The sequence below is a fragment of the Stigmatopora argus genome, chromosome 15 (assembly GCF_051989625.1).
Source record: "Stigmatopora argus isolate UIUO_Sarg chromosome 15, RoL_Sarg_1.0, whole genome shotgun sequence".
Classification (NCBI taxonomy): Eukaryota; Metazoa; Chordata; class Actinopteri; order Syngnathiformes; family Syngnathidae; genus Stigmatopora; species Stigmatopora argus.
Genome location: NC_135401.1, coordinates 13,110,038 through 13,123,809, shown reverse-complemented (window position 1 = coordinate 13,123,809; position 13,772 = coordinate 13,110,038). Strand labels below are relative to the sequence as shown.

Here is a 13,772-nt window from a genome sequence, read left to right as displayed (position 1 = left end):
GTCCGATTATTTAACCCCTTTTCCGAAAGCTGAGGTTAAAACGAGGTGTTTTGTAATTCCGGAACTTTTCTTCATCACAAATACTGAGCTCCCACTTCCTCAACTTCTAGAGCCTGTCTTCAGTCGCTTGGATACACGTGAGCTTTGGCTTTAGAAGCTTTCTATTGATTGAGTGTATCTTCTTCTTCGGGGGTTGATGGTAATTGCAAAACCAGCTAAATAGTGTGTTACCGCCTGCTCCAACGTGTCTAAATACAGTGTTTCTCAACCACTGTGCCATAAGCAATGGTCAGGTGTGCTGTGGGAAATTGCAAGAAGTCATACAATGTAATATTCAGAGAGAAAAATTAATATGAACATAACGAGATTAAAATTGAACTATTACAAGTTTAAAATCAAAACATGAACGTTAAATTATAGATTATACTATCACAAGATTCAAATTGTGAAACAGTCATTTTGTTGCTTATTATTCTCTAACAACAACCGGAAGTTGTTTGGTTTCTAGGGCATCAACTTTTGGCGACATAAAGTCTGTGTGAGCACAACATTTTTTTGCGTAATATTAGGAGATTTAAATAATATTTGGAGAAAAGTCATAAAATTATGTGACTAAAAACACAAAATTACTTATTTTTGCATCACTCGAACCAGATGTTCAGGTTCCGCAGACATCAACTTTTGGTGACATTAGGTCAGTGTGAAAAATTAGATCTGGGAATAATTTTGGAGGTTTATGGGATTCCTCCTGATAAAACTTTGATGAGAATGACTATTGTTAATACAGGTGACATAGTTTTAAATCAAATACAGGTGACATAGTTTTAAATCAAAAGATTTTCAGATTGTGGTGTCCCTTGAGATTTTTTTCAATGAAAAAAGTGTGCCGCAAGCTAAAAAAAGGTTGTGAAACACTGTTCTTTCTAATATATATATAGTATCTATATTTTTCTTCAGGACCCACTTTTCTGCTTTCAATTTTCTATTCATAATAAAACCAATACTCCGTTTCTATTGAGCCATATACAACTCTTTCTTGCTCCTGTTCTCTTGTGATGACATCGTTTTTGAGAAAGCTAATTGTCTCGTAGCATTATTTTTTTGGGACAACTTCAATAGTATGGATCTGTTTAAGTCTTGATTGTTTTGTATTTTTAAACATTCTGACTGCATTCTATCATTTAATTTGTTTGAAAAAAATGTGTTAAAGTGGGCCGTTAAACTGAATATAAGTGAAAAAGGCCCATATTTTAATGTTTAATACTTTGACAGGAATATGTAGTTTCCTGCACTACTTTTGTGAAATAAGAACCCGCTAAATTCTGCTTGGTGGCAACGCATAAGTGAGAGTCACTTTTCATCCCACAGAATCACATACTGTCACCTGCCCTTCCAGAGCAAGTGGCTTTACATAGGCACGGAAAGAGGCAACATCCACATCGTCAACGTGGAATCCTTCACCCTTTCAGGCTACGTTATCATGTGGAACAAAGCCATCGAACTGTGAGTCCTCTTTCTTTTGCCTGTCTTCTTGGACTTTTAGGCTGAAATCATTAAACAACAATACAGTGGTACCTCTACATACGAGCTTAATTCGTTCCGGGACTGAGCTCGTATGTCGATCTTCTCGTAACTCGAACGAACGTTTCCCATTGAAATGAACTAAAAACAAATTAATTCGTTCCAACCCTCTGAAAAAACACCGAAGACAGGATGTTGGAATGGAAAAAATGTTTTATTTCTTCTAATTTGCCATCTATTCTCAAAGTAACACATAACTATTGGTTTAATAGTAATAAAATGTTTTTAATAGAACTAAAATTAGACGGATTCGCACAGAGAGGGCGGGGGGCTGGCACTTTCCACGACAACGCACTCGTAACCGAACAAACAAATTTAAATTAACTTGGATTAATATATACAGACACACTCAAACATACGTCTAATGTAACTTTACACAAACCTGAAATCTAATATATATATATATTTACCTTTGTTCTGGGCGGGTTAGCTGTTTGCCACGCCTCCACCCTCACGTTCGCTATCGATTGGCTGTTGGCTGTTGTTTTCCCTTCAAAATATTCTCAAAATGATGCACAGAAATGTCCTCACAATAGGAAAACGCATGACCACTTGCCAACGAGAAGTAGTCTTGAATGAGCGATCGCGGGAGCTAAAAGGCTAAGGAAGGAAAAACAGGAAATGCAACAGCTCAGCCTACCCACATATTGATTGTGAGTAATGAAGTTTTATTCTGAGAAAGGGTGCCATTGGCTATCGGTGTTGTGTGCACGAGTATACTTCATTACCCAGAAAGCCCTCTTTTTGCCTGCGCATGCGCGTTGTGCATTTTCTGGTCCATGTGTAGGAGAAACTCGTGTGAAGAAACCGTTCAGTGTTCGTAGATATCTGTTATACACGAAAGAGATGCGACAACAATGATAAACAGCCTCTCATGTCATGGCCACCTGGCTTTCTCTCATCTCGAAATTTTTCTCGTATCTAGAGCTAATTATTTGCTCGAAATTTTCCTTGTATCTCGGGCATCTCGTAGGTAGAGCTGCTCGTATGTTGAGGTACCACTGTACATGTAAAACGATTTATACTGGTCAGTAACTAGCCCAATGTAACATAATCTTATTTAGGTCATTCATTGGCTGCCATTGAGGGCACCAGATATCCAATCTATTTTGCCTGGGAGAGGCAACCTCTCAGTCAAAACGGATAGCACGTCTGGCGCTGTCAATGGCATGGAAAGATGAGCATTCACAGTTTATATAAATTGAATATCTACGCTTGTCAATAGCTGGAAATTAATTAAATCAAGAAAGTTCATTAAAATTTTTTTGGGGGGGGGAGTGTTATAGACACAGGTATATAAAGTTAGATGCAAAAAGTCTTGATTTGCCAGCATTAGTAAACGGAGGCCTTATAAAAGCAGTTGGCTCTGTGGCAGTAAATCCAAGGTGAGTGATTTTCTCCACTATAATACTGTTTCCCCAACACTAATTCTTGACAGATTTTCCAACAGCCTGGTTTATGACCAACTGTATAAACCTGCCTGTGATTCAGACTCTATGATGAAAAAAAAATATTGTTAATATTAGAGCTGGGCGATATGACAAAAATTGTCATCACGATAAGAAAAAAAATATCAGTCTATCGCTAATTATCACGCTAACTATCACATCTTTTTTGTTTCAAATTTGAAACTTCAAATTTCTGACTAAGTAAATAAATTACTTTCCTCATTCAAATATGATAGTAACTTTGTTACCTTTATAACAAAAGAGAATTTGAAATATGATTTTAAAAAGTATTTTTGTTTTTCTGTTGTGCAATAAAGCTAAGATAACTTCCTCCTAACACTATGAAAAGTAAAGAATAAAACCTGCAGAAATTTTGACAGGCATCTTTATTTTTATAAATTTGCCCTCAAACCAAAAGTTGCTGTGCAATATGAAATAAATAAAATAATGGCAAGCAGACTTTTTTCAGCCTAAAAAAAAGAAACTGTAAATTTACCTGACATATGGCCATTTACAAAAAAATAAAATAAAAAACTTGGATGAACTTAACCCATTTAAACCCATGATAACACGTTTTAGATTTTTGTAATGTTTTCAGAGCATTTACATAAAATGGGAAAACATCTTGATGTCAAGTAAAAAATATTACAAGTCAAAAAATTCAAGTTACAAAACCACTATTGGAACAAATGAATTTTGTAAGTAGAGGTGCCATTGTATGTAAAAATCGGTTGAAAATTAGGCAATTTCTAGCAGAGTAAACTAAAATGTTAATGGCACTGAAACAAAACGGTAATCGGAATGTGCTGATGCAGAATTTTTTACTTCATCATTGTTTAAACATATGTTTTGCTGATATATGTATTATTATTATTATTATTTTTAAACAGCTTTTTCACAGACTGAAAGTATTCAGTGGAACATTTCTGTCAAATCAATACCCCAACACATTGTTGTACACAAATAGATGTAGATTGTTTGAAAATTATACTCGCAACTTGTTGGTTCTTTTATTTACAAATGTGTTGTGTCATTTGTTGATTATTGAGTGGATATACCGTTGGATGTTCAACTTCCCTCTCCCACTCGTTCCCCCTTACTACTGCTGTATCAACTCATCAGCAGCAATGACATCTTTAGTCGGCCGAATCAGACCGCTGCACTTGTAGGCGGTGACACTTCTCTCGTAGGCCAGGCTCACACCTCTTTTCTCTCACTGTTGCCACGGTGATGCAGTCTCCACATATTGTAATCTCTCCCAGGTCCTCATATGACCCTGGGCTCCCTTCCTTACTATTTTTCTTTCCCTTGGCACGCTTTCTTGTAAAATGTGACTAAAGTTTGTTTTTTTCTCCCCCCGAAAGTAACAAGGCTAACAACAGCATGTGAATACAAGAGTTTCCTGTCCAAATGTCATGTTAGCTGCATGCTAATGGGGAGAATGTAACAACAGTTAACTGTAGATGCCTGTTTTTCTTTCCTCCGTGTTAACACCTGCACAGATCCACCAAGACACACCCAGGGCCAGTAGTGCACATCAGTGATAACCCCATGGACGAAGGAAAGGTAACAACTGCTGTTCACCAACATGTATCCGAAACCACAAAGAGATTCGTAGCATGGCCAAAAAGAGTTTTCCTTGAAAAGGAGTATTTTGTGATGGAACTGAGACGTTAGTTCTCTCAGTATCGCTCACACATTTGCACTTTGACCAATGCACAATTTAAGAATAGGGCCATAAATGAATTTATCATCCAATTAATTAATTAACAAATAAATTCAGGTCTATTTTGATAATCTGTTAATCATTTATGACCTGGCGTCCTTATGCGTGGACATCATATTTTTGGTTGTCAAAGACTACAATGTTAAATTTTGGACTACAAGGGCCTGGCGTCCGCTTATGATGTGGACATCATTTTTCTCAGGAACTAAAAAGATAATTCTTTGTTTTTTCACTCATCAGGTCCCAATTAGCCTAAATATCAAAGAAAAAAATAAAAATTCATTCCTTGCAAGAGTTTGGGTCTTAGGAGGTTAAAGATATTGTTGATTTACAAGTTGCCTAAATCCTCTTTTTAAGCAACCCTATAATATTCGGTGACACTTTTTTTATAATACAAAAAAACAACACCAGACTGTCATAATCATGAGATGACATCTGTCATGAATATGAACGAATACTTACGGCAGATCTTAATGTAAATGATGCCATTCACTAAATTGTGTCACCGTGATGCAAATTTTGTTTCAAATGTCTGGTTTGTGGTTAGTCCTAGGATATTTAATGAGATCTGTCACTAGTGTTCATTCATGTTCATGACATGTCATGACATGATTATGACTTATGACACTGACATGTCATTCAATAGTGTTTCGAATATTCTTTTATGTAGTTTTTGTTTTTATCTTTTACATGTTTTAATTAAAAATACAAGCAGTAACAAAGTAATATTTCTTTTAAGTAATCGATTACAGTGGTACCTCGCCTTTTTGCACGGCAACGCGCTTGTAAAATAACATAAACAAATTTAAATGAACTTGGATTACGATCCAGACACACTCAAAAATAAATTTAATCTAACTTTACACTAAACCTTAATTCTAATTTTGTTTTACATTTTTATACCTTTCTTCTCCCGGCCGGGTTGGCTCTCTTTGCCCCGCCTCCACCCTGAGTTTCAGATGCAACATATCGATGGTAGTTTGCTTTTGTATTCCCTTCAAAATATTCCAGAAATAATGCACACAAATGTCCTCACAATAGGATAACGCACGACCACTTGCCAACGAGTAGTATGTATAACTCTCGTATTAGCGATCGCCTCGCCATTCGCAATGCCTAACGGGAAAAAAACACTGAAAAAATGCAACGCTCCGCCCAGTGCTCGCAGAGACATTTCAAGAGGGAGTTGCAAACAAAGAGACATTACACGAGGGAGTTGCGGGGAGAGAGACAGTGCCCATGATGTTCTTATGAGCAGCTTCTCGCGTCCGCTGTCTGCTCGTATATCAAAATTTGTCTCGTATCCCAAGATAAATATTTGGCCGAAATTTTACTCGTATCTCAAATTTCTCGTATGTCGAGGTACCACTGTATTAGATTCATAAACATTTTAGAAGCCTCACGCCAAGGATTGCACTTGAGCGGTTAGTGCGTTGGCCTCACGGCCATGAGGTCCTTAGTTCAAATCCAGGTCGGTCCACCCATGTGTGGAGTTTGCATGGGTTTTCTCTGGGTACTCCGGTTTATTCCCACATTCCAAAAACATGTGTGGTAGGCTAATTGGACACTCTAAATTGCCCCTAGGTATGGGTCTGTTTTCTTGTGCCCTGCGATCGGCTGGCCACCGATTCAGGGTGTCGCCCACTTCTGGCCCGAAGTCAGCTGGGAAATGGCTTCAGCAGCCCCCCCTTTGCCCCGCGACCCTAGCGAGGATAAAGGGGTTCAGAAAATGAATGAATAACATTTTACATTTTACGTTTAACAGTTTTTCCTTGACCCAGCGTACCTCAGGCAAAATAGTAAATAGTAAATACAGACGCTCCCCTACTTAAGAACATTCAACTTACGAACAACGGTACATACGAACATGTCTGCAAATTGCGTTTAAGTCCAAAAATGTTCGCAAGTCCAATTTTGTATTTCGCGCCTTTTTCGGAGTAGTACTTCTTTCCGCCGCTAATACCGACGCCTGGCGCTGTGAGAGCTCAGCTCACCCAGCATCTACCTTCTTCTTCGTTGCAATGCGGAAGTGCGTGAATGTATCTCCAGTGTGCAAAGAACCTTTTTCATTTGTATCATTAAATATCTCATGCATCCAATATTGAATATGGTTGGTAAAAAGCTAAAGGCTTCTATTGAGGGAGTTACAAGGAAGAGGCAAGCCATTTCATTTGAAACGAGTGGCAATAATAACGTAGCTTGATGCGCGTGAGAGTGGTGAGCGTTTCACGGGCATTGAATCGTTCGAGCGTCAGTACCATTTATAAACAGAAAGATCAAGCAGCAGGACCCAAATATTGAACGTTGCACAAAGTTTGCAAATCAATTGTATGATGCCGGACAGTGCTACCGCATCATTTATGATGAAAAAAAGAAAACTGCAATCGTCATTAGGTCGCTTCTTTTGGCCAGTTTCTAATACATAAATCTCTCTCTCTCTCTCTACAGTACTGTGCATATTCTCTCCATTTTATTAAATGTTTTTTTTTCAGTACAAACCAATGCGTGTTACTTATACAAGCCTTAAACATACAAATGCACTTATATAAACCTTCAATATCCTTATATCGGCCTTAAACATAAATTATAATACAAAATATAGCACTGAATCAACTTACAAACAAATTCAACTTATGAACAATCGCTCGGAACCAATTGCGTTCGTAAGTAGGGGAGCGTCTGTATTCTAATTCATGCAATCCACTTTGAATGCACATGGTTAGCTTTGCAATTCATCTAAATGAGATATTTTCAAAGACCCCTTTTTGCATTTAAAAACAAACAATGAGAATTACTTGGATATAATTCAGCTTTTCTTAGGACATATTATTGGGTTCCAGTGCATATTCACAGCTAAAAATGTATGGCCTCGAGTGATATAACAGTAATTAATGTGCTTTAAATATGAACTGAACAGTCGGCAAAAATGATTGCTGATTTACAAAATAATTCTTTGTGGCCAGCCTAATGAAGATGCAGGAGTCACTGAATGTTAAAACGCAGGTTGCGTCTCTCTCTCACTCCTGTTCTCTCTTTCTCTCTCTCTTGTCACTGCAGCTGCTCATTGGATTTGAGTGTGGCGTGGTGGTGTTATGGGACCTGAAGTCAAAAAAAGCTGACTACCGCTACAATTATGATGAGGTAAGGCCCTGTTATTCTGTTACTCCACTCTCATGTCTCGTCTTTCAGCTTGGCATTGTTGTGTAATGCCATCATAAAAAAGAGAAACACAAGACAACGTGTCATGTGATAAAGACTGGAGGTGTTGATTTCAGTGGCACTTTTCTTCATGAATTAGATAGGCAAGAACATCTTTGATTTAGCTTATTTCACATGATTGGTAAAATAAATCTATAGATTAAATCAAAGGAAAACAGTTGTTTACCTGAAAAAGATTTTACAAGGTATGTTTTATGCTAAAGCAGTGCTTCTCAAATAGTGGGGTGCGAAGTGATACCTGGGAGTGTGTGACTTGAGAAAAATACTGTATTTTCTCACATATACGCCATATAAAATGATGACTAAATCGAGGGTAAATCTTATATGCACAAATTAGACTTGACATGCACGAAACTAGGGATGACAGACTAGACTGCAACAGACACACTTCCTGGTTGTACTGCTCATGTGACATAATTTTTGAATTTGTTTACGTGCAGGCAACACCCTTCAGGAATGTGCAATCCAGCAATCGATTTATATAGTATCTCAGAAATACCACGTGCGATGAGTTTTCTTAAGATTTTCCCTTCAAAGTAACACATTTGTACTCCCTATCAAAACCATGAATATGGAGGTGAAAATTGTGAAAGGGGCGTTTTATATGAGAGAAAGTGTCAAATTAAATGATTTTAAGGCAATTTTAAGGGTACGGCTTATACGCGGAGACGGCTAATATGCGAGAAAATACCGTAATCTTTGCCGGACTAAGTAAAGTGTCATTGCTCATTGTCAGACTTGGCTCAGGAAGTTATACAATTTTTCGGTTTGAGGGGTGAAGCGCTAAATTTTTAATTGTTCCTTTGCCTACTCAACAGAAAAGTGAGAAGCACTGTTTTAAAGGCAGGGGTGTCAAACTTATCATTCTCGCAGACCACATCCTACCTATGATTTTCTTCGGAAGGCCATTATGTATACAACTTGGGCTGCCATGATTAATCAAGTAATTAACAACTAATTGATTAAAAATGAATTGACAACAATTTTGATAAAGATAATTTTTAGAGACCTTGTTTGCCCAACATTCGTTCAAATCCTTTTTTGAGCCTCTCAATAGCAATTGTTAATGTACATTTTAAATAAAAAAGGGGGGGAAATGTAAAACATATTTATTTATCGTTAAATTTTTGGTTTTCAATATTAATTAAAATAAGATGGTAATTGTTCACTTTAATTTCCTTCTATTTTTAAAATCACTTTATTTTATTTTTTATAAATGGTAAATCTTTAAAGAATATCATTTATTATCATGACTTTGTTTTTTATATACAATACATATATTTGCAAAAATATATACTTTTTAATCTATAAAAAACAAAAATGCAAACAAAAATAAATTAGATAGTAAATAATAAGAATCATCTGTGGTTTTAGCATTTACGCCAAAACTCTTCGTCTGGTTCACGATCGACTCACTGATTGTCCTTAATCTCAAGAACTACATAAATTGTATGCAAATACACAAATATGAAGTCGATGCGCGTGGTTTATTTTCGCGGGCAGCGCAAAGTAGTGTGGCAGGAGGGATCTGGTCCAAGGTTCATGTGTTTGTCTTAAGGTTAGCTTTTTGAGTGAAAACTTGATTTGCATCTGAAATGAGGAATGTCTCCGAGATCATTTCATGCAGCCTTAATATCAGAATATTAGAGGGGGGACAGGGCTTGCTGACACCAGTGAAAAACTTTCATAACCATCTGGAAGAATAATGTCTCTGATGTTATTTATGCTTCATTAACATGATTATAACGAACTGGAAGAGGGAGGCAGTGCAACAAGCCATTGCACAAGTCCAGTTCCTGCAATTGTGTTGTGTGTCTTGTCACGTGCTATAGTGTGTCAGAAACGCGCCTGTCCACAAACACAACAGAAGGTGGAAGATTCATTTTCAATAGTTATGTAACTCATTTACATTTATGCCAACCTCCGTCGACCCCATTTCAGGAGTTTTTGTTGTTGTTGTGTTCTTTGCACTTGCAGGCCATCCACTCTGTCGCATGGCATCACGAGGGAAAACTGTTTGTCTGCAGCCACTCAGATGGCACTCTAACCACGTGGAACATCCGAACCCCCGCCAAGCCGGCGCAGATCATCACGCCACATGGTAGGCGCCGTCATACCCCGACGCCGAAGGAATTCTCATGAGACCTTTCGAAACCAGGAAAGCAGCCCAAGGATGGCAAGAAGCCAGAGCCATGCAAGCCCATCCTGAAGGTGGAGTACAAAAGCACTCGGGCAGGGTAAGTTCCACCATCACGCCCATCCTGTCTTATACGCGACCCGACTTCCACATCCCGCACTGAAAGAAGCCTTTCCTGTTATTATGTTGCGTGTGTCAGCACCCGCGCAAAATGAAAGTAGGTGTAAAGCTAGTCAAAGTTGGCCTAGCAAGAATTCTTGCAATTTTGGTGATCTGCTATTGGCCGCTTTTACGAGACTTGAGTCGTCATGCTCGTTACTTTCATTAATGTGACCATAAATGATGATTTTGATTGTCGATTATGTAGTTGCTTATCATTTTCACAATTAGTCAAATCTTTCCTCAAATATCAAGTTCATTCGGTGATTAATATTTTAGTTGCAAATCTGCGTTGGAGGACAAAGGGGTGCATTGAAAAAATATACAGTTGTGGTCAAAAGTTTACATACACTTGTCATTGAAAAAATATACAGTTGTGGTCAAAAGTTTACATACACTTGTGAAGAACATAATGTGATGGCTCTCTTGAGTTTCCAGTTATTTCTACAACTCTGATTTTTCTCTGATAGAGTGATTGGAACAGATACTTCTTTGTCACAAAAAACATTCATGAAGTTTGGTTCTTTTATGACTTTATTATGGGTTAACAGAAAAAGTGATCAAATCTGCAGGGTCAAAAATATACATACAGCAAAATGAATTAGCAATTTTGGTGACTTAGAAAGCTGTCAGTGAAATGAGCTTCATAGCATGGCCTCTTAACTTCTTGTGAGTGATTGAGTGACTACAGCTGGTGACTTCTCTGTGGCCATTTAAATAGGGCTCATTGGATGCAAACGCCCACAAACGCTACAATGGGAAAGTCAAAGGAGCTCAGCAAGGATCTGAAAAAGCGAATCCTTGAATTGAACAAGTCAGGAAAGTCACTTGGAGCCATTTCAAAGCAGCTGCAGGTTCCAAGAGCAACAGTGCAAACAATTGTTTGTAAGTATAAAGTGCATGGCACTGTTTTGTCACTGCCACGATCAGGAAGAAAATTTAAGCTATCACCTGCTGCTGAGAGAAAATTGGTCAGGAGGGTGAAGATTCAACCGAGAATCACCAAGAGGCTTCCGCGCAAGAAGGAAGCCCTTGCTCCAAAAGCAGCACCTTAAGACTCAATTGAAGTTTGCTGCTGATCACATGGACAAAGACAAGACCTTCTGGAGGAAAGTTCTCTGGTCAGACAAAACAAAATCGACACAATGCCCAGCAATATGTTTGGAGGGGAAAAGGTGAGGCCTTTAACCACAAGTACACCTTGCCTACCGTCAAGGACTGTGGTGGTAGTATTATGCTGTGGGGCTGTTTCGCTGCCAATGGAACTGGTGCTTTACAGAGAGTAAATGGGATAATGAAGGAGGATTACCTTCAAATTCTTCAAGATAACCTGAAGTCATCAGCTCGAAGATTGGGTCTTGGGCGCAGTTGGGTGTTCCAACAGGACAATGACCCCAAACACACATCAAAAGTGGTAATGGAATGGCTAAATCAGGCTAGAATTAAGGTTTTCGAATGGCCTTCCCAAAGTCCTGACTTAAACCCCATTGAGAACTTGTGGACAATGCTGAAGAAACAAGTCCATGTCAGAAAGCCATCAAATTTAACTGAACTGCACCAATTCTGTCAAGAGGAGTGGTCAAAGATTCAACCAGAAGCTTGCCAGACGCTTGTGGATGGCTACCAAAAGTGCCTAATTGAAGTGAAAATGGCCAAGGGACATGTTACCAAATATTAGCGCTGCTGTATGTATATTTTTGACCCAGCAGATTTGATCACTTTTTTCTGTTCACCCATAATAAAGTCATAAAAGAACCAAACTTCATGAATGTTTTTTGTGACAAAGAAGTATCTGTTCCAATCACTCTATCAGAGAAAAATCAGAGTTGTAGAAATAACTGGAAACTCAAGAGAGGCATGACATTATGTTCTTCACAAGTGTATGTAAACTTTTGACCACAACTGTATATATTATAAAAAATGTATATGCTTATCACTTATCGCAGGAAAATGCTCGAACCTTACAGATCTCGAATATTGCTTAAATATGAGGTTTTATGAGCTATAAATATATATATATATATATATATTAATATTAATATTAATATTAATATTAGCGTTGGTCCTTTGGAACTTTTCCATCAGAACTTTTTGTCACCATAATGTTACGTCTATAAAAGCATTCATAAGTCCTGGTACCACTCTGATGACAAAGTTGCCCAGGTACAAAACACCCCAATTGACCACTCATAAATTTAACACAAACTAACATTAATTTCATTGATTTCCTCTTCCAACACCAAGTGACCCATTTATGGTTCTGTCCGGCGGTTTGTCCTATGACACGGTGGGTCGGCGAGCCTGTCTGACTGTGATGCATGGGAAAAGCACTGCCGTCCTGGAGATGGACTTTCCCATTGTTGATTTCCTCACACTGTGCGAGACGCCTTATCCCAATGGTGAGCCTCAAGGTGTTAACCATGCCAACCTTTTCTGCTTTTCCTAATAGTTTGTTTTATTTTTTTCAGATTTTCAGGAGCCATATGCCGTTGTCGTCCTCTTGGAGAGCGATCTAGTGGTCATCGACCTCGGCCAGATTGGGTACCCGATATTCGAGAACCCCTATTCTCTCAGTATTCATGAGTCACCGGTGACCTGCTGCGAATACTTTGCCGACTGTCCGGCGGAACTCATTCCTGCACTTTACTCTGTGGGCAGCCGACAGAAAAGGCAAGGCTACAGTAAAAAGGTGGGCCCTCAGTCTTTCTTCATGGTTGTTCCAGAAGGGAAGGATGTTTAGGCTTCAAATTTCTTTAAAAAATTCCCTTCAAATTTCTGACTTTCTGCTTTATACTTATTATTTAGAGAGAATAAACTATCAAACTTTCGATTAGCTATGATTATATATCAGTAGGAACCTTTTTATGAAGTACTTTATTTAGTATAATTATAGCAACAGGGTTGCAAATCCCTATATGAATGTTCACATTTTCTCAAGAGTTGAAACATTGGGGGGAAAAAGGTGACAATGTTTATTTGAAGTCGTTCAATTTCACTTGAGTTATCAAGTTTTGATAGAAAATTAAAAAAAAAAAAAATCTTAAAACCCAGCATTTTAAAGAGGAAATTCACAGCAAACTATGCCCAGATATGGAAAAATATAAAATACAATCTTCTATTATCCAAACCTGTTTTTAAATAATTCAATGGCAGTGTTTTATAGGCATTTTTTGTTTTATCACTCTAACAGGTCGTCAATGCCCAATAAAAATTAAAATTGCGACTTTTTAGGGATGTCTGTGTGGATAGCTAAAACCGCGTCAGATTTATGCATAGTATAATATATATATATATATATATATATATATATATATATATATATATATATATATATATATATATATATATATATATATATATATATATATATATATATATATATATTAGTATTCTATAGTATAGTATAATTAAAAAAAATTGTTCTCAAGTAAATTTGTTCAGAAAACGCTTCTAGTATTTTGTATGTGAATTATTTAACGTTTAAGTGGTGAGATGTCAAATG

General features: G+C 37.6%; 1 protein-coding gene across 5 annotated transcripts in view; it reads left to right on the top strand.

Moving 5' to 3' along the window:
- Positions 1–13,772, top strand: part of LOC144090333 (syntaxin-binding protein 5-like) — a 49,593-nt gene that overhangs the window by 7,887 nt on the left and 27,934 nt on the right. For all 5 annotated transcript variants that reach the window (XM_077621758.1, XM_077621757.1, XM_077621756.1 and 2 more), the window contains exons 6-12: positions 1,369–1,503; positions 4,532–4,595; positions 7,813–7,896; positions 9,952–10,075; positions 10,133–10,211; positions 12,515–12,669; positions 12,739–12,959. In XM_077621758.1, the coding sequence (XP_077477884.1) occupies positions 1,369–1,503; positions 4,532–4,595; positions 7,813–7,896; positions 9,952–10,075; positions 10,133–10,211; positions 12,515–12,669; positions 12,739–12,959 (862 nt within the window). The remainder of the gene's footprint in view (positions 1–1,368; positions 1,504–4,531; positions 4,596–7,812; positions 7,897–9,951; positions 10,076–10,132; positions 10,212–12,514; positions 12,670–12,738; positions 12,960–13,772) is intronic.